The sequence below is a fragment of the Crinia signifera genome, chromosome 12, assembly GCF_055691185.1.
Source record: "Crinia signifera chromosome 12, ASM5569118v1, whole genome shotgun sequence".
Taxonomy (NCBI): domain Eukaryota; kingdom Metazoa; phylum Chordata; class Amphibia; order Anura; family Myobatrachidae; genus Crinia; species Crinia signifera.
In genome coordinates, this window is record NC_139228.1 from 86,722,506 (window position 1) to 86,744,687 (window position 22,182).

At 41.0% G+C, this 22,182-nt stretch overlaps 1 protein-coding gene across 8 annotated transcripts in view; it reads right to left on the minus strand.

Moving 5' to 3' along the window:
- Positions 1–7: 7 nt before the first annotated feature.
- Positions 8–22,182, minus strand: part of CEP170B (centrosomal protein 170B) — a 69,144-nt gene continuing 46,969 nt past the window's right edge. The window contains exons 14-23 of one of the 8 annotated variants that reach the window (XR_014466183.1): positions 18,464–18,707; positions 16,990–17,022; positions 16,706–16,865; positions 12,140–12,178; positions 9,895–10,035; positions 8,120–8,208; positions 7,913–8,006; positions 7,426–7,477; positions 1,601–6,468; positions 8–1,550 (exon numbers count right to left, since the gene is read on the minus strand). Coding sequence is in view for 7 of the 8 variants with exons in the window: in XM_083166242.1 (XP_083022368.1) it covers positions 6,233–6,468; positions 7,426–7,477; positions 7,913–8,006; positions 8,120–8,208; positions 9,895–10,035; positions 12,140–12,178; positions 16,706–16,865; positions 16,990–17,022; positions 18,464–18,707 (1,088 nt within the window). In the remaining variant the exon portion in view is untranslated. Of the gene's footprint in view, positions 6,469–7,425; positions 7,478–7,912; positions 8,007–8,119; positions 8,209–9,894; positions 10,036–12,139; positions 12,179–16,705; positions 16,866–16,989; positions 17,023–18,463; positions 18,708–22,182 lie in introns of all 8 variants that reach the window. The other 7 variants (XM_083166246.1, XM_083166242.1, XM_083166247.1 and 4 more) reach the window with 7 other exon arrangements.

Sequence of the window (22,182 nt, forward strand, 5' to 3'; positions counted from 1 at the left end):
TACAATGTTGCATGGAAAAAAAGAATGATTTATTACAATATTTTATGGAAAATTCGATAAAATAGTATTCTATTTTGTCTCAAAAACAAACATTACCACTTTTGAACCTATTGTACAGATGAAATGAAAATAAATTACCATTCAAAATAAACAAATGGTAGAATGGTCAGAACACTTTTATCCATCTGATATTTTAGCCGGGGGAAGAAAATTCAAGTTTTAAAATAATTAATTCCATTTACTGTCATTTGGCATCTGTGTGGCATGCAATTCGGAATGACAGAAACTTAAATAAGCAGCAAGACCATATGAGTCTGCAATACATAGGATTGCAAGCCCTCATACACTTAACTATGTACAGTATGGAGGCACAATATTCTCAGGACAGGGCACATAGAAAACAAATTAAAACGTTGATCAAGAGATTCCATATTTTCCAAAAGGCAATATACAGGAGTTTCAGAAAGCATAAGCAGATTGCATTCTCATATACACACACACTGTACACACCACAGTTGTGCAATAACAAAAAGAACACATTCTTATAGAATTTAAATACATCAGTCCATTTTTTTTAAACCTTTACCCCAATTTCAAGTACCCAGGATGAGAATGAGTAAGAGGCAAATATTTTCTGAAGCTTTTCGCCCATAAGAACCAAATCAGGTCCAGTTGACAAATTATAGCTTGCTTCTGATTGGATGATATGGGCAACACAACAATTTTAGAAGCTTTAGTAAATGTACCTCCCAATTGGACAGATGTATCAAGCTTCAAAAAGTGGTAACATGGAGAGTGATAAACAATCAGCTCCTACCTGCCGATTTTCTAACCAAGCCAATAACATGGCAGACAAGAGCTGATTGGCTGGCTGCTTATCACTCTCCGTGTTATCACTTTTTGAAGCTTGATACATCTGGCCCATTGTGTCAAAAATGATGAGAAGAAATTAACGTTAGTAATATAGTGAAAAAGGACTAACATCTTACAAAATTAGTGCAATAGGAAGTGTGAATAACAGAAACAATGGAAAAACATAAATAGTTAAACTATTACAAAAAAAACCTACTGTCTTTCAGACTGTCTTATTTAAGGCATCATATATGCATAAATAAGAGAGACTGGGGTAATAGTACACATTCAGGAAATTGCAGCAATAGGAGAAAAGAGATTCTCTTAACTGAATACATTTATTGTTGGTTAGCATGTAATGTACTATTAAAGTGCATCAATGACCTACACACATCTAAGCAGACATTTTCTTTGTTGAGCATATATTCGTGAGTAGAAGGCAGGATTTACATTCCTCAGTGAGGTCCATGGGTCCTGATGAGTTAGTAGGCAGCCTTCTTATACCTCACTGAGGTCCATAGGTCCTAGCGGGTTAGAAAGTTGGCTTCCAAGTCCTCAGTGAAGTCCCTAGGCTACCTTTCATACACCTCAGTGATGTTCTTGCAACCGGATGAGTTAGACTAGCTTCTGATTCCTCAGCGAGGTCCTAGTGGGTTAGTAGGCTGGCTTCCAATTAGTCAGTGAGGTCCCTAGGCTGGCTTCTCATACCTCAGTGAGGTGCTTAGGTCCTGTTGCGTTAGTAATCAACCTTCTCATACCTCGTGAGGTCCCTAGGTCCTGGTGAGTTTATAGCCTGCTTTTTTAATATCTCAGAAATATCTCAGAAAGGTCACAATAAGTTGAGAAGCCACCGTCTCATAACCCAGTTAGGTCTGTAGGAGAGAGATAAATGTCCTATCAGATCCTCCCATTTTACACATGAAAAATAACAGGAGCTGACTTGTTGGTACGTTATCCCTTGCCACATTATCTCTCCCCAAACTTTGATAAATCTTTCCCTATGAGAAACTTAAGGTAGCCACAGTATCTCTCTCCAAAATAAATCTGATCAGGCTGCGTTCTCATATTTAAATGAGATCACAAGATCAAAGTGAGTTGAGAGGCAGCCGGCCCATATCGCAGTGTGACTAGGCATTGGTAATTTGATAGGTTTCCTTCTCATACCTCAGTGAGGTGACTACAGTAGGTCCAAGAGTCGAGAGAGTGCCTTCTCATATCATAGTCAGTTCATTAGAAGTTGTTGAGCCCACAATGAAAAGCCCTCCATTTTCTGTAGGCAAAGAGTGCACTGCCTTGTGTTACTTGGAATCTTATTTCGAAGGCTTCTGAAGTCAGAACTTTGTTCATAACTTGAAATCAGTGAGGCTTAAAAATAGAATTTCTGGACATTCTCTTTGGCTCGGTTTAACTATGTAAACATAATGCACTGCAATTACATTACTGTGTTCGATCTGATTTACTTAACTCAACCATGGTTTAATATACAGATGGAACATCTCACACAATGGACACATTGGGCAGACTCCGGATTGAGAACCATCAATTTACACTAGGAAACAATCTACCAGTTCAACAAAAAATTGTGCTTTATAGTCAGTTTATAAATTACCATTCTATCTTTCCTTGTGGAGTTTTCATGATCACAGATGGAACATTCATTCTGACTTGTTTGAACTTAAAAGTAAATACTGGTCACCATGATACCTGAAGATGAATGGGGATATTATTAACCCTGCTTACAAAACAAATTTGGGCCGGACGAGTGCAATGCATGGCACAAGGATGATGAAAACATCAAAATAATGAAGGTGCCCATAAACTAGGGAGCGACATCTCCAAAAGGGAGAAGTTGGCTGCAATCCCCTTGAACCGCCTGGGAACCTCCCGGGCGGCAGGACTGCATACGATACACCATATGCAGTCCTTTTGTATAGTATGTATCGTATGCGAACCCAGCAAAGCATGGCAGAGGCTCGGTGATGCAATTTATCTATAGTGCAGCACATGCGATCTTCAGACTGTTATTGCAACAGCTCATGGGACCGGGCATCGCATTGGATCTGAAGTCAAACACATGCCATTTTTTAAAGTTTCATTCGATTTCTCACCGGAATTGGAAGGAAAGTGACCAAAATCACCATGGAATCGCCCCAGTGTATGGGTACCTTTGGTAAATGTACCCTTAGGCGTAATGATTTTAACACAAGATTGGGTGCCATGCTTTAGAGGATATTGCTGAACCAATCAAGGAGTCAAATGAAGCCAAATGCCTGACGTGTTGCAAAGTCATTTGTGGTACCCAAACCATTTCATAAGGTCAAACAGTTTATCTTTATAAGAGAGGGGGGATATACTTGACAGTGATTTTTAATCTACAACAAAAAGTATTGGAATTCAGAACTGTGGTTTTAATTTATGTGCAAATAAATAACATTCATATACAATAAAAATTTGACAAAACAACAAATGAAAATGTGCTCTCGGACAACAATCAACAGTATTAAATGGTCTGCCCAACAGAAACAGAAAAAAAATGAAAAAATTAAAATATACCTGAAGACACATACCCTTTACATTTGTACTAAAACCAGAAGGAGACTCCCTCATCCCCTAAAAACAGCAGCAGTAAAATCAAACACTAAACTAAAAATAGAATACATTGAATAAAATCCGATAGCATGGTCTACATTACTTGAGTTTGGTGGTAATAAGCTATAATGAACCTGCCTCATACTACGGTCAGATTTTTCAGTACTCCTGCCTAAAATGTAACTTGTAGCATTCACAAATATGAAAACGATGAGAAGGTTTTGCTATAAATCTGCCCAATGGATGAACTCAGTGTCTCCAGATAGGATTGAGTGGGGCAGAGGTACTGAGCCTTGTAGAGTGATAAGATGGGGACACAAACTACCAATCAATCAACTCCTGACATTTTTCAAACACAGTATGTACTATTTTATTTAGAAGCTATTAGGTTGTTGTTTTTTATCACTCTCCAAGGCTTAGACCAGTGGTAGCCAACTCCAGTCCTCGAGAGCTACCAACAGGTTCATGTTTTCCAGACCACCTAGCAGGTGCACTCTTTACTCACTGACAAATTACAAAAGATCCACAGGAAGAGATAATTACTTCACTTGTGATTCTGTGAGGAGACCTGGAAAATGTTAACTGTTGGTAGCTCTCGAGGACTGGAGTGGGCTACCCCTGGCTTAGACTATCTCTGTAAGTGCACCTTTAAATGCATGATGAGCTCATACACCGTCAGATGTGGTTACTGTCCACTTTCAGATTGAAATAGGTTCAACACTGTAGATTCCAATGTGACAGTAAAAGGTGATTGGCTAATATGCTTCTAGATTTGCAACCAATTATACCCCTTTTAGCACCAACCTGGGTCCAGCGCTTTCGCACTAAACCCAAGACGCCTATTATACAGAGGACAACCTGGGTTTTAACCCTGCTTATAACCCAGGTCAAAATGCCAGGTTGCTCAACCTGAGTTATAACTTTTGGAGCTTTTACACCGCAACTGGTTGATACATCATGAAATTGGCAATAACCCAAGTTGAGGATGCGGTGTGAAAGGGGCATTAGATCTAGCACAGCCTAACTGACAGATAAAATGGACATTCTGGCACTAAACATGCCGATATATGTTACAGACTTTCCAGTACGCCACAGAAAGTGTTCTAGTTTACAAAATGGTCTGTTAGAATACATTTATACATATGCCTTTGCAACAGTGGCCACTTCAAGCATAAGGCAAGCATTTAGTATGTATAAATGGCTTCAGGTTTAAGCCTAAAATCATCCTATTCAAATGTAATGAGATCCCTGGCACAATCTAGATAAAAATACATTTGTGTAATAACATTTGAATGAGGAAACAGCCATTATTCTGCTAGAATAAAATAAATTTTACTCTAGGAGTAAATAATGTGGGAAACTCGGTTTCCATGGATATGTTCCAAAAATAGTCCCACAATTATTTAGAATGTTTTTTCTTTTATTATTTGTACAAACCTACTAGATGTTGCCATTGCAACATGGCACACAAAGAACCCACTGCTGGGCAATTTTTTTTTTATGAGAACCCTATAGAGATGACCCGTGTTCATTATAGGATTAGCATTGTAATACGGGACCAAACTCCGTCACCCATGTTTGGTTTGGACAGATTAATTACATCTACTGTGTCACCACCACATAGACCCCCAGTAGCATAGCGCACCCTCAGCAGGTGATTGCTTCCAAAAATATACATGCGAAAAGTAACTGTGGGGCACTCTTGCCAAAGGCGATATAGGGGGGGGGGGGTGTTTTTTTTTCAAGCAACAGGAATTGGTTGCTCCAGAACCTGTTCACTCCACCTTGGCTGGTGGCATCGGGGGGGGGGGGGGGGGGATGACTCGTGTGCACTAGATAGCAAAGACTGTGATTTTACTGTGCGGCGCCATCTTCCACCATATCACTGGGAAGATGGCACTGCGAAGGAAAGACTCGCTTCCTCATTCAAGTTAAGTATACTGCGGGGGTGGCGAAACTACCTCCAACAAGCCTGGGTAATTTGTACCTCATCTCGGTGCCAGTGTTTACAGAACCCCTACATTGATAGATATGGGATCTTTTAGGCATAAAAAATATTCTAATTATATAACAAAAATAAATTGAATTATTATTATAATCAGTCACTACGAGGAGTTCTGCTAGATCATTTAATTTAGACGACTTTGTGGAGTCATGTATTTTTTATACATAATTTGAAAAATATTTATACATGATATTTCAAAATGTGGCAAAATGCTCAAGCAACAGTATTTTATGTCAAGAACCATCCTTTACTTGTTTTTTTTTTTATATAGATACAGGCTATTTTGGCATTGACATAAGCAACATTCTACTAATGGTGTTCAGTAAACCCCAATTGAGGTTAATAGACGGTAAAACACTGTTTTTTGGCAAGAGACAGATCACATTTTCTTTGTACTATCTCTAAGTATCCCTTATACATATATATATATTATTTTTACATTACAGAAAAGTGATCACTAAGTGCAATCTAGTTACAAGAAAACGATCTGTGTCAGACATGTTGGCATAAACATTTACAGCATTTAGGTCTTAACGGTATGGCACATTGTAACGAGTAAGTACGTTGGAAAGAAGTTTGAGAACATTCAAGTAAATTTGCTTCTATGTCGGACAAGAGCTCATCGATGATGCTAGAGTTAAAAAGAGAACTCAACATTCATTGCACGGCACAGACTTTGTGTATCGGTGAAAACAGGACGTCCAGCAGAAAACCACAAGCATTTGAAATAAGCTGCCAATAGCCACACTAACATAAGTTATTCAAGGTGGGGAAAAATAAAAAACATTAAACGATATAAGCATCTTCCTCGTCTCTACCAAAGCTGGATTCTGGTGATCTCGAAGAACCCGAGCTAGACTTTTGGATGTAGTTTCTCACACGGCTTGGTTGATGGGACTCCGTTCTCGTAATAGAGCTGTTAGTCCTAACTTGAGAAGTCGATGATTGAATGGATGGTGTGGTTTTCTTGTTGCTACTAATGACCTCTAGGTGTCCAGCTGGGTCGATTATTGCATTTATAACTGTAGGAAAGGAGGTAAAAATAAAATTGAGATTTTGATCCTAATAAAAGTAAACAAACAAGCAAGAATGCAATTAACCCATAGTGACTTAAAAAAAAAAAAAAAGTGCAAACACGAAGTCTAAAATACTCAAACTGGTACAAAACATGCAACAAAATGTCTTTCCTTCTGTTAAGTTGTACCTCTATGGCAAATAAAGTTTTGCCAGCTGCAGCAAACTCTGTATTTTAAATCATAAAAGCAAAGATTTTTGGACGGGGACATGAAGAGACCAGCAGGGCAACGCAGTGGTAGAGGTCCAAGTTTAGGGGTGTGGCCAGCTCCCACAAAGGTTGTAGTCAGCCACCACATTTCTTTGCCAATTAGAGAGTGCATGGTATAATTATATATAGTAAATACTACTAGTGCATGTATGTCAATGTACCAGATTAATAACATCAATGCACTCTATATAATACACCATAGTTCTATTATACATTATTAGGTAACTTGTATAATTTAAGAGCGCAGTCTGGAATCAGATACCTAGAAAAGGAGGTGGGCCCCCAGCAGGGGAGGCCCATTAAGGGCTTCCCCTGTACCCTCGTGGGCCAGTCTAGCCTTGCTGAAATAAGTTTTAGCTGCATTTTGCCACTGACAAAAAGCATTTACTATCTACCAATATTGCCCAATAAAAAGCATTTACTGTTAAGCACGTGGCTAATATATTTTTACAAAATATTAAATTAAAATGTTTTTGTATGATTGAATTATGTTAAGAACATCTATTATAAAACATCAAACATGTTTTTACTAACACTGTACGGTAAAGGCTGCTTCTATAAAAAATTCAATCTATGCAGCTGAAAGGTTTGGCCGTCCCTGGTCTAGTGTATAGTCAATATTAATGGAATTAAATGTGAGGACTGATCCATGTAAATAAATATTGCTAACCATAGAGAGAATCGGAATACCTACCTTCCAGCTGTTTCTGAACTCTTCGTAACTCTTTCAATATAGAACTGATTTCCTTAAGAAGAGTCAAAGAAAGAAAGTTTTATTCACAAAAACACTTGACAGCAGATTTAACTTCATGACAAGCTTTCACTCCTCTCTGACTCCAAGGGGTCAATTCAATAAGCAAGTTTCCATAGTAAAGGCACAGCACCTCATCTAACCCCCCCCCCCCCCTTGCAGCCCAATCCCGCCCACACTACTGTAAGATTTCCACAGAGCAGCACTTACTCCTGGAGGACTGGAGGAGAGATAATTGAATGGACTTTTAGGGCTCGGAAGGATGATGATCACACGATAACCCAGTATTCTTGAATGTAGTTAAAAAGCAAGCAGAATATTGTATTATACTGCGCGCGCACACACACACACACACACACACACACACACACACACTACCACACATATACATATATATACATAAACTAGATATTATAAACTGTATAAATACCTTGTTAGATGTTTTAAGAATTGGCACTTCATTTTCAGAGTTAACTTTTGTCTCAATTTCCTCCCAACTTTTTTCTTTATTCAGAAATAAAATTCTAGAAGAAAGAATATTTCAAACTCAATCTGGAAACCATTACCAACAACAACAACAACAACTTTATTTACACAACAGCGATGAATGTAAAAAAATATATAAACTGTAACCTACTTCATTTTTTCAGTGAGAACTTCCGTGTTTGCACATATTGCATGGGATAATTGGGATACAGGGTTTAGCATGAGATTGTCAAATATCACCTGTAGAATAAAACAGAGAAGGGTTATGAGAGATATGTAAACCTGTGTTTTGTGGCACAGTAGGCACTTGCACTTCTACAGTATGAAGAGAATAGGTATACTTTTATTTACTACAAATATTCAGTTTTAGAAAACAATATAGAAATGTGCATTTTAGTTTGATAACATTTAACCTGATACACGTTAAATATTTATAGAACTGGGGCTTTTCAAACAGTTACTAAAGGCCCATACACACTGCATACCTCCCAACTTCTGGACATGCCGGGCCGGGACAGGGTGCGCGGCAATTTTTCGGGGGCATGGCCTATCAGGAAGTGGGCATGGCATATAATCACGGTACTGCATAGTGCAGTGTTTCAGTACTACAGATGGAGCGCCTCTCATTCAGGCAGGTCCTGGCGATTCTATCGCCAAGACCCGCCATCAGATGGAAGGGGGCGCGCACATGAGATGCTCGCTTGCCCCCTTCCGTCTGAGCCCACCACCACCTCCCGCCACTCCACCGTCGGTGCCTGCACCCCCCCCCCAACCCTCCTGGTCACCCTGAAGCGGAGATGGGCAGAGTTTACGCAATCCACCGCCGAGAGAAGGGGACTCGCGTGTGCGTCCCTGACAGATGGCGTGCCTCTCCGCCAGCGGAGGGGATCTGGCCAGAGCTGGCACTGAACAAGAGGTGCTCCATCTGGAGGTTGTTTGTTTTAGAACCACCACAGTTGATGTGACTAAGTGAATTTACACAAACATTTACCAAACCACCATAGTAAGTAAAAGAACATACTGTAAGGTTAACCCTTTGAGCGCCAAGCGAACTTGCCAAAATAGGTGTGAAAATTGCCAAGAAAACAATTGTATTCATCCTAATGACCTGTAATGTTTACCTTACTGTATATAGAGGAAATATAATCCTATTAAAATTTTTCATTTGAATTTATATAACACATGTGGGCGACGCAGGCATTTTTAAGCTGATATTTTGCACATGTCTCTAAGATGTTGGCACTCAAGTTAATATTTGCAGTGAGGGTTAAAACTGTGATCACAAGCCCAATTCTGCCTAAGCAAAGCTATCACAAAATGTAAGTACAATAAAATGCTAAATACACAAAAACAACAACAACCACCACATTCACAAATTGAGGTTTACATTTCATCCACAGACATACTGTAGAACAGAAGTAACCAAACTCCGTCAATTTGATTTAACCATCTATGCTCATGCACAGATATCCGTAAAACCTTAACAGTACAGTTAAAGTGCTTTGGGGGCTGAGATTGGGCACCACTGCTATAGAAGTATTCCACTGGACATGCCACTCTCCACTAGATGCATCCCGCCATTCACAGGCAGAGGTACATAAGAGTTTATCTTACGTCAGGAATTTCAGAAATGATTTATTTATACAATATGTTACACCGAGACATAGGTCTGTAGTTGCATGTTGAATGCAATATTTACAATGTTTAGCCTATATTCTAGCATATTCCTATAGGTTTCATGTAATAGGGAGCAAGCTCAGTTACAGATTTAAAATGGCAATCATTTAACAAGGGCAAAACCTGGTGTTGGCCTTTTAAGTTATTGCCGCTTTAAAATAGCAAATTTTCCCTGCTTCTCCCAATTTTCCCCCGATTACATAAACCTCTATGTGCCATATACAACACAATATATACACAGTACATCACCTCCTCTCGATTTCTTGCTCTTCTCTTGGAGGGATCGTCATCACGGTTATCATTCATGTTTTGATCAAAATCTTTAAATGCCGTTATGCCTGGTGGGACTTTCTGGTAATTCAGGCTTGCCTCTGGGATATGGTGAACAAGCTTTAAAAAGGAAGGAAAACATTTCGGTGAAATACACTATTCTGCCTTGCTCTGGCTTCACACCATTATTTATTAAACGATAAACTGTAATGTGGCATTTCCTGTACTCTAACTATCTATATAGTGATACGAACACATGGCATGGATTACGATGAATGGATTTAATCATGCAAAATAATGGTTGATTCAGATTGCCCATATTATCATACAGGCAGTGGTGTTAAGGGGGTAGGGGGGGGTTATCCCCGGTGTTACTCGTCAAGGGCATCTTCCAACTTCTGGAGTGACAGCAACTGGGGTCAGGAGGCTTAGCCACACCCTCCAGTGAAAGCCATGCCCTTGCCTGAAAAGCCACGCCCTTTTAATCCAGCCATTGCACCGGCTGTTGAAAGGGTAAGGGACACCACTGCAAACAGAATATTTATAATATAGCTCTTTAAGGGAGGTATTCAATTAGTAAGTTTTTCGCCTAGGTGAAAATACAGTACTATTTTGCAGCTGTTGAATTCAATTGCGAACATATTTCCCAATTTATTTATTTTTTGTTAGTTTTTTGGGCAAAAAATTACTTTAAAAAAAAAGACTGGCCGAAAATTCCGTAAATTTTGCTCTAAAACAAGTGGATTCGCCGATCCATGTGTTTTCTGCCGGTGAAATTTGCCCTAAAAAGTGTCGAAAGATCAGCACCAATTAAATACCACCCGTAGTCATTTGAACACTGTTAAAAACAAACGTAAAAAAAACACCATGCCCATTGTCTGGCTACTGACAAAGACACCGTTTGTTACATAGATAAATGCTCGTGCATGTTATGTGAAGATATTGGAGGAAAAATGAAGGGAGGATAATCCCAGCAAAAACAAAACTCAGAGGGGCATTTCCAAGTCTCTCTGCTCATTACATCATGTGACTGATTATTTAGGTAGATGATGAAGCAGGGTGTATATACTATATACAGAGTTGAACAAACTCTGTTACAGAAACAAGCTTTCACTTGCAGTTTTCAAGTTGGCAATGATGCAGTTCTCAAGTTGGCAATATGCACTGAGGAGGCGTTGATGGAAGAGTTGTAATGAAGGGTAGTTACGGTATGTAGTCATTACGTTGACAAGCCCAACTCTGACTGAAAATGTCAACAATATAAATATTAGGGTTGGGCTGAAAATGGTTTGTTGACAAAGGAGGCTTCAAGCAGTTGCGGCTGGCGGTCACACAATCAGAGCGGCGAGGCAGAATTCTTTAACGGCTTTCTGCCTGCAGCTAGATATTAAATGGTTGTCAGCACGCTGACTGGTAGATAGCTATCAATCAGCATACTGACAGCCATTCATTCATGGAATCAAGTGGAGAGATGTCACAAGACCACAAGAGGGGCATGCAAGGATTTTTATGTAATTGCCTATGGGAGTGTAGGGCAGGTGTGCTAGCAGGTGTGGTGACACCCGTTGTACACCTCTTTACCACACACGCTCTCCAACTCAGCCACATGTATGGCAGTCCTGAAAGGGGGTTTGGTCTAATTTATAAGGGCGTAACCCTGCAGGGATCTCCGTTTTGACAAACCGAAGGACATGTCCAGCATTCCTAGTGATCCTGGCTGTCCCCAGAGATGTGGCTTTCTGTAGTGCTGGCTCTTCACCTGTGACAGAAGCCGTGTGCTGCAGGAGAATTTTACACTGCAGCACACGACTCCTGTCACTGCGGAAGAGCCAGCAATTTGGTGTAACCCCCTCCGCATTCCCCACATCCGGCTTATGACACCACTGGTGTAGGGAGCACCAGGAATCACAATGCTGTAAAGACAGCACCGCTTGTTGACAATGATGTTTAGATAACGATTATCGACTTTATGAATGTCAACAAATCATACCGAATCTGTAATTCCGCCTGTTCCATATGGATCCTGCGTGCCTATGATTGTGACAGTATCAACAGGTGCAGTCTGGATCTATAGCTAATTTGCGCAATAGCATCCAACTCAGCACTGGTGACTTGGTGTCTATATCAAAAATGACCTTTTTAAATGACACTGAATAAAAAAAAATAAAAAAAAAACATTTTGAAATCAAATAATAAAATCAAATAAAAAAATGAAAACATGCACCTGCGATGGGAATGCTCTCTGAGGGGCCCTTTTAAGTATCTGTGTTAAGAAAGAAAAGAAAATAATGAATGTAAAATGATAATAGTAATAATAATTAAATAAATAAATAAATAAATAATAAAGGCCAGTGAGAATGTTTTTTAGGCAACAGACATATGTTTTGCAGCATACTAACACTCTTCAACTAATTTACCAGTGTGCTGTACTGTCTGAAAGCCAGTAGGTGGCGCCATGGAATTTGCACAATAGGAATAGGACAGAACAGAACACATTGCATAACACTACGACATACTTGTATTGGTACGGTTATCCAGGAAGAGGGTTTTAGAAAGCTCTGCTCATGTCAAAACCAAATGACTGTAGTCTCTGCTCATTTGGTATATACACGAGGTCATCATTCCTCTATTTTGTACATTATGATCATCCACTATGCCAGTGCCAATCAGTAAATAGTAAGGTGATCAGCAGTCCTTTTGTAAGTTCTGTCCTCCCTCGAAAAGTGTCCCCCTTTATTGCCCTTCATAACAACATTGCTGCGGCGGCGGCAGCGGCTTCTGCGATCAGACCTCTCTGATTGCGCAGTGCTGTTCCTTTCTCGGCTCAGACAGTAGCTTCTGCACATGCAGAGCAGCACTGTATGCGGCCATAAGATAATAGCCACGCAGATGCTGCTGTGCACACCCACCAGCCCGCAGCCACAGCACCACCCTCCAGACTCCAGCAAGCTGTGCAGCAAGCCCAGGCCTTGTCTCAGAGGAAGAGGTAAGAGACAGCTCTGGGCACAGTGAATATATTGGATATGGGGCAGCAGAGAATGGGGAAGATGGGGGGGAGATATGTCAGTGCTGATATGTCTAAAAAAATAAATAAAATGAGGATGTAAAAAATGGGGTTGGCTTTTATTTTTTCACTGACTGGGTTTGTAGGCCACGGCCCCTTGCCGCCAGGCGACACCTCCGAATTTTGTTTATGTCCCTCCTACCGTGGATTAGAAGCTGGGAGGTATGGGTTGTTGGGGGCCCAAAGCATATGCTTGCCTCTGGGCGCACGAGTCGCTAGTTTCGCCACTGTCCAAACCATTTAGGTTTGATTCTGGTTTCTTTTACTTACGATATTTTTTTCCTTTAATTTATTTGTGTCCTTTTCATTGTAAAAAAGTTGGTCCTCTGATAAATAGGCTCTTTTTTATTTTGTCATGTGACTTGATTTTGTTTAAAAATATATACAGTTTACAGGAGTGGGATGTATACACCGGGCGACCCGGCTCCCTTGCTGAGCGATTGGCTCAGCACACTTTGCGATATACCTGCGATGTGCTGAGTTTATTGTTAATAGGCAAAGCCCTACCATCTAGCAGTAAAGCCAAAGCAAGCACTGTCTTTTGCTGCAGGCGAAAGTGATGCGCAGGACAGCGCATCGCCATCGCCTGGGGCTATACACACAGAGCCATCAGTACTTTAAATGATCTAGTCAGGGGCTGAAATCTCCCTGTGTGTATGTCCCATAACATTATGTAATGGAACACACATTTGTTTGGATTTATTTTACAATTATTTTTGTAATTAGTTTTTCCTTTGTTTGGTTTTACAAGGCCTTTTAAAAGGAAGTGTCCATACGGTGCGATCCCACCTCGATCGGGATCGAATTGCATGGCAAGGCAAACGCATTTGATGTGGACTATATAGTACAGATCTGTACTATGTTATGCAATCTTGCCTACGAAGTCTATTTTTCTATTTGGTTTCGATGTCGTGCATCCGAATCGAAAGCGTTCGATTTCGATTTGATTTTGCTTATATAAAGCAAAATCCAATAGAAAAACAGACCACATTGAACCGTGTGTACGGGGCAATAGAAAGAGTTTCATCATTTATTTCCTGTTCTGAAAATTGCCGTACCACGTTACAATTAGCCACGTGTAACACTGAAGACATCACTAGATAAAAAAAAAAAAAAAAGACAATAAAATAAAACAATCTTTACAGTCAGGGTGTTGCCGACACCGTTGTGGCGAAAGCTATAATTCATGTATAAATAAGCATGGCACTGTCTGTGCCCATGATCCACCCTCCTGGCAAGCTTACAATATCACTGTGGGAAAGAATAAAAAAAGATTAACTTTGTAATCTACTCACAAAAAACAAAGGTAAGAGTTAAAACTTTAAAAAGATTGTCATTTTTTCTTTTTAATTTAACGGACGCCCAGAAGTTGGCAGGATGCAGTAATTAGATATTTTGGTACTCTTTACTTAGAAGGGCGCCCATCTCGGCCATCTCGGGCATTGAATGCACTAAAAAATCAGGTGCGATGCGACAGACGAGATGCCCGAGATTTCCCATAGGGAACAATGTTAAATGTCTCAATTGACCCGATTTTCCTGTTCAATGCCTCAATTGACCCAATTTTTCCATAGGAAACAATGTTAAATGGGCCACAGAGGCCAAATAGGCACCCTGAAGTGAATAATGGCCACCCGAATTGTTAACGCCACCCCACGATCAACGTCAACCCGAAGCGTGGCGAGCGCAGCGAGCCCGCGAGGGGCGGCGGTACGCGTCCTACGACCTTTTCATACCCCCACTATCCACGTCGGCGTGGAGTTGAGAATAGAAAGTGTGGCGAGCGCAGCGAGCCACCGAGCCCAAAGCGTGGCGAGCGCAGCGAGCCCCGCGAGGGGACGCGGATACCTTCACAGGTATCCGCGTCCCCTCGCGGGCTTCACAGCTGTCCGCGTACCCTCGCGGGGCTCGCTGCGCTCGCCACGCTTCGGGCTCGGTGGCTCGCTGCGCTCGCCACACTTTCTATTCTCAACTCCACGCCGACGTGGATAGTGGGGGTATGAAAAGGTCGTAGGACGCGTACCGCCGCCCCTCGCGGGCTCGCTGCGCTCGCCACGCATCGGGTTGACGTTGATCGTGGGGTGGCGTTAACAATTCGGGTGGCCATTATACACTTCAGGGTGCCTATTTGGCCTCTGTGGCCCATTTAACATTGTTTCCTATGGAAAAATCGGGTCAATTGAGGCATTGAACAGGAAAATTGGGTCAATTGAGACATTTAACATTGTTCCCTATGGGAAATCTCGGGCATCTCGTCGGTTGATCGCACCCGATTTTTTAGTGCATTCAATGCCCGAGATGCCCGAGATTTTTTACTAACGATGCCCACGATCAAAATCGTGGGCGCCCTTCTAAGTAAAGAGTACCGATATTTTTTCTGGGCAATCAAAAGTTCTCTGCCTGATCTTACAACAATTCAGTGCTTATTAGTCAGTAATGAGTGCCTATTCTACTGTTAATGATGTCTCTTGTTCTAACACTGTACGCTACTAAAAATATTTAGTAAAAGGGGTCTTCTCAAGAAAATACATCCAACGCCATGAAAGATATTGCAAACAGTTAAATGGGTTGTCCAGCATGAAATACACCAACAGGATGTTGTATATTTCAGTTGGTTGTAGTGTTAAAGGGGGATAAAGTACACGGATACCCCCTTTACTCTGCATTGTAGGGTCACACTTGAGATTTTGTACCTGGCTCCAACCCGGGAACAATCCAGCTTGAGATTTCTTTTAGACTCGGCTTATTGCCGGGTTATGGATATCATCGTCGGTGGGTCCCAAGCAGCCGCATGGAGATGAGATAATCTCCAATCACAGGCAGTTCCTTTCATGTAAACGGGTACCCGTTTAAAGTTCACCCGGGTTGCTGGGCAGTTTGAAGGGGTAGCCCGGATTGAGCAACTCTGGGCCCGTTCACACAACAGAAAGGAGGCAGCGGCAGCTTCATGTGTTGCCTCCTCCCCCAATGACACGCCACCATTCCACCCTGCCTCCTAATGACGACAGTGATCTGCCAATAATAATGGATGCGGGAGTATTTGGACCAGTGTCCAAATACTGGTTGTGACCTGGAATTTGTGAAGTGAAAGGGATATTAATGATCCCCTTTGCTGCAAAAAGCCATATATTAAGAAGACAACATAGGATTCATACAGGTGGGAAAAGTTTTAGTAAAAGCCTTAATTATCAAATGATTAACATTTTCCTCTGTCGAACTTGAAAACTGCTGTGAACTTCAAAATTCGATTGTTAACTTAACTGTGCTTTGCAGTTAAGGGGTAAATAACAGTATCCAAGTTTTAAAAGCGGCAATCATTTACAAGGCAAAACCCGGTTAGTTGCCGCTTTAAAAACTCTTTCACGTCCAGCAACACCAACCCTATTACATTTACCAACAGATACAAAATACAGTATGTTGTCCATAAATGCTTATAACTACCAAAAAAAGTCAAAACACCAGACACAAACATGAAAGGAAATACATCTCAGTTCCAGGTTCTCCTGCATTCACTATAAGGAGCACTGCTAAACAATGCAGTAACAGGGATAATGGCTGCAACGGGTTAGACCAGAACCATTTTTTTGAATGTCATTTATTAAATTCAATGAAAATTAGAGTATAAATCCCTCATCCACCAAACCAGATTTAACTACTTTACATAATATATATGCATAACTGGCAAACCAACAATAAAAAGTAACTTTAAAAAAAAAAAAGTCTCACCTCTTCCCTTGCAGAGATGATGGAAGCCGGTGTGTTTGGTAGAGAGCTAACAGTGCTGCTGTGTCCGGTTCCGGATGAGCTCTGGGAATCTCCATCACCGGCTACATCGTGTATTTCCTTTGCTAAACTGGCTACATCTTTTACCAGGGTTTGACTCAATCTGCGGCAGATATCAGGATTCAAGTGAAAAAAAAAATTTCAACTTTTTTTTTTTTATTACAACTTTTTTTATTTTTGTTTTTAACAATTTTACTGCCTGTCATGGAAAAATGAAATGTCCGTACCCTTTTCTTTCTTCCACTTCTTCATATCTTCTCCTAACAAGAATATGAAATGAATGATTGGGAAGGGTTGAAGTTAAAATAAAAAAGGTTTCAGGGATATGGGACTAAGGAGAGATGCAAAAAATTCCAATTTTGAAAAAAAGTGTTGATTTTTCTAGTGGTGAAATCACCGCATGTAATACCCTTCATGTAAACGCACCAGAAACCTACCAAAACCACTCTACTGGCTAAACGTACATTCCAGTTTGTATTAGGTGAAACATACAAGTCATCAGATAAGACAGCTTGTGGCGCTTACACGTGTGTAAAAATTGTCACGTTGCTCAAACTGCACACACATCCAGATGTAACTGAGCAACATTAAACCTCTGTGTTACTTTGCTGCTAGTTAATACAGAAGGCCCCTCAAAATAATATATTGGGTAACTAATGTTAATGAAAGAGAATATTTTTAATTATGAAGCTTATGTTAATTAATTATACCAGTGCATCTTGGCTAACACTTGTAGTGCATAAAGACTTAACTGGTGCTTAACTGGACTTAACCTTATTGGTGCTTCTATCATTAATTGTTATGGTAACAATTAAAATAACATTTATGTACACAGAAGTTTAAACATTATTTTAATTACTTTGGGTGGCCCAAGAAGGGGCGACACCAAAATGCTGCCACTAAAGACAGCCCAGTCTCATGGGGCAACCAGCATCTCCAGGTATACAGGATAAGCCCCCGGAGTAACAAAAATGGGGTTCTCTTTGAGACCACACCCACTTAAAATTAGGCCCCAGACCCTTTTCAGGTGGGCAGGCTTACGGCATGGTGGCAAGTGAATGTGTTTAAATAGAGGCAGCACCAGGTATCACCACACACAGTGATGCCTCGGGATTGGGAAACACTGGCTGTAATTAGCGTGGGGCAGGGCTAAATGACATGAATCAAACCATTTATCCCCCCCAGTATTCACACGGACCTGCGATCCACAGCATTTTTGCCGCCATAAGGTTGGGCCTAAAACTCGGTCCCACCCACTCTAACTTGCCAGCTACGGCTCATTTCTGGGCTCCTCCTGCAGAGGAGAAATTGAAAATTGGTAACTGTACTAAAATTGCATAAAAACCACAGGATTCAGCAAATCAGAGGAAAATAAATGTGTATCTGGAACGATCTGTAATGGCCGATGCTTTCCAGCTTTTGTTTTTTTTATTTATTTTTTCTGCCTCTACCACCCCACTTTCTCCATCGTTCTCCTTCTCTCAACTCCCACCCCCGGCACTTACACCGCATCACTCTCCACCCTTTTCCACTTCTACACTTCATCCCATTTTATTTATATCACTGACCACTCGCTTTCTATTTTCACTAAAACTGGTGGGAGGGGTTCGTGCCAGCAGCTATTACTTTCCAATGTGATGACATCAATGTTATCAGCATTCGATTTTAATATATATGCATATTCACAATGTCAGCACTCACCTGGCTATTTCAGCAATTTCTGCAGACTGGGCAATGAAGTTATTGTACACCTTCTGGTCATCGTCATCGTCTTCATCATCCTGGAGTCTGTTGTGCCGCTGGCGATGAGACACATTATGTGTCCTAGGAGTCTGTGTGGCTGTTGAAGCATGGGATCGTTTGTGTTTAGGAGTGCTGTGATTAGAGCCATACTCCTCCTCAGATGTAGAAATGTAATCTGAACCCTGCTGTCTCCGTCTCGAAGCTTATGAAAATGAATTGGTTTTAAAGAAAGAGAATGTTAAAAGATCAATACTTTCCTAACCACCAGGGAGAGATAGAAAGACAGACAGATATGAATGTGTATTACTAAGAGCCAATATACAAGTTGCTTTTTGGAATTTTGAATGAAAAAGTTATGTTGTCAAACACTCAATTTTAGAATTAGGTCTCCATTTCAGAACACATCATAACTCATGTACCACTTAGTAAAAGGGTTAGGACATCTCTATTCAGTATTTAGCAAACGGCGGTAAGTCTACCTTTTCTCTACTGATGACTTTATTGCTTATGCCATCTATACTGTAGATGGGTTGGCAGAAGGGTCACCATTGCGGGCACTAAAGAATCAGCAGAAGATTTTCCCTACTTCAGCAATGTTTTGCCAAGTCCCCACCAGGTAACTGCACAAAGGGCAAATATTTATTGTGCAGGAACATAAGTCGGTAGCGTGGCAGTGAAAGGCTGTTGGCAACACAACAGAAGATGTCATGGGGAGGGGGGCAGCATTAGACCTGTCTGGACTTTGTCCAATGAGTAAGTCACCTTAAAAACAGGAGGCATATACTCGTTCCTATCACTGTGATTGTGAACTCTTCTAAGCCTCCTCAAACGAGTGGAAATATTAATATTTTTAGCTTTCAACAACTTTCCACCTCTCTGTAAAACCTTCTCTCACTAATTTCTACATTCACTTCCGTTGTACCACACCTTAACCAAACTCTAGAAAAAGCCCTCAATGAAGTGGTTCCTGCTGCCCATCACATGCCATGCAGACTTAGAGGTCAACCATGGCACTCTAGAGTAACAAGACAAGAACTTAAACAAAGAAGATCAGTAGTGGCTGAAATCTTATACACCAAATTACTTTCTCCCCTATCAATTGTCCTAATGAAAGTTTCTAGAAACTGCTAAACAAATTTCCAAACTATCATCTCTGCTCAACATTCTAACCCCATTCAACTTTTTAATACTGTACAATGAAATTGATTCCTTGTCCTCCTACACCCAACCCAGTAGCTACTATCAGTGCCCAAGAACTTGCTTCCTATTTCAAGAACAAGTTTGATCAATCCAAACTAAAGGGTATGCTCTTCCTTAGCCAGTGGCCTGCTCAACTCCTTCCCTGCTCTCTTTGGCACCTTTTCCTTTGTTCCCACAGTCAATAAGTTGACAACAATAGGTCGAAAGGGTCAAAAGTTTGACAGAGTCAAAAGGTCAACATGATTTTTTATTTTTATTTTTTACTAATTTTTCCTTTTTATGGACTTTTTTCATACAGTACTTCACCATGTTAGCATCGAGAGAGAATATAATAATGTGCCAAGCATATCGAGGCACCGTACCCGAAGCATGGCGAGAGAAGCAAGCCATGCAAGGATAGATGTTAAGGTAATTGAGGGCCCATGTCGACGTGTTGACATTGACCCTAAAATATATGAAAACTCACTTCGACCTTTTGAATGTCAACCTTTTCATTCTTGACATTTTGACCATATAGACCTACTGACTGTTTATCTAGACATTGTAGATCTAATCGATCCATCATGCCCCTCCAAGGTATATGAGAGGCTTTATCACTCTCCACATTTTCACGGGTTAGGACATCTACCCTTGAATGGGTTTCCAAATCCTGTATCATGCACCTAATAAACATACCCAGAATACTAGTGTATGTCACTCAAGACCCTGCAAAAACAAACAAAAAAAAGTCTCCTTATTGGTCTTCTCCAAAACACAGTTTCACCCCTACAATCTATTTAATGCAATTCCCTGATATTCCCTGCAAAATATCATCTTCTGCTGCTTTGTTTTCTCAGTCCATTTTTTTTTTAACAAATTCAAAATTAAATCCTTATATAAGGCTATTAACGAAAGATTTTCTTTTAACCTCCAACCTTCAAACTTTTTCTGAGAACTTGCCGCTTGAGACAGCTTAGCAAATTCCAGGACCACCCACGTTAACTCATTAAGCTATTCTATTAAATACCTCCCCTCAACACAGTCCTCTCATAACTTTACATATTTTCTCTTTCTACTCTCATGCTTCGACTGGCCTAAGGCCAACATACACTCCACCAAGAACTTTTGCAATCCGGCTGTACTGATATGCAACACATACAGTATCCCTGTCTACCATGCTTATTTTCTTATAGAGTGTAAGCTTGCACGAAGGACCCTCTTAGCTTTTAGTCTGTCTGTAGTTAGTTACAGAGTTTTGTTTTATTAGTGTTCTGTAATGGTTTTGACCAATTGTAAATCAGAACGAATATGCTGGATCTATATAAGAAAATACTAATAAATAGATAATGCCACCATCACCATTTATTATCTTTGATAAATGGAGTTTCCACTTAGCCAGCTACGCAACAGAAGATTTGGACATTTGGTTCCAATCTGCGGCTAACTTTGCCAAACAAATATGACTGCTATCCTGTATGAAACTCACTGGCATATTTATAATGGGTGCAGTGTGTAAGGTGCACTCAGGCCCCAGGATTCCAGGGCCCACACAGCACATCCTGTATCCATTTTTTTCAATACTGACCCTCTGGAGTCCGAGGTCGGCACAGTAAGGAAATCACTGGGAAAATGGCCACTGCACAATTTTCCCTAAGATCTGCCCACGCGCAGAAGACAGAAAATGCTAGGGTGCCCTACTGAACCTAGGGGGTGATTTTGATTGACTTGCAATTTAGTGAGTTCGGACCTGTCCTTATATTTTGGGGACTGTGCATGCTCATGGTCTATTATGCGCAGCCCCCCTTTGCGAATGGATTCGGCGACTTGCATAGTCGCCAAACCATAAGCAAGCATCGGGGCAGGCTGGGGCGGATGGTGGTTGGAATGGGGCTCGCCCATGGGACGCCCAGTGTTTTATGGGTGTCCCCATGAAACGGCTAGGCATTCCCATGGGTATGCGGGTGGGCCAATGCCTGCCGGGGCAGGCGGCTGACATCACAGGAGTTCAGCCACACGTCACATCTTCATCCAGGCGCACACAAATAAAAGTCATGTTTCAATGACTTCTATTTGCAAAGTATTTTTGTTACACATATGCTCGCATGGTACCGAAGGGAAAAGGCAGCGGGTGGGGTGGTGAGCGTTTGTGGTGGCACTCAGTAAGCTGCTCACTGAGTCAACCTGAATCCGTCCCCTAGGGCCCTACGGAGTCTTTAGAGTCCTCTTCTCTAAAAGCTCTTCTTATGAAACATAATCATCACGAAGTCAGTCACAGTTGTACCAAGCAACAATCAGATGGCAAATTGCTACTGTAGCCTTTGACCTATAAAACCTAGTACATATGTTTCGGGCAGAGATGAACAGTAGCGGTTCTTAGAGAGATATTGTGTTGAAATTGACCTTAGCAACCAATTAGCTTTTAACTGAAGAAGCTGATTGGTCAATCCGAGCAGCTTCTCCATTTCCACTTCCTAAAGTTTGATACATTTCCCCTTTGG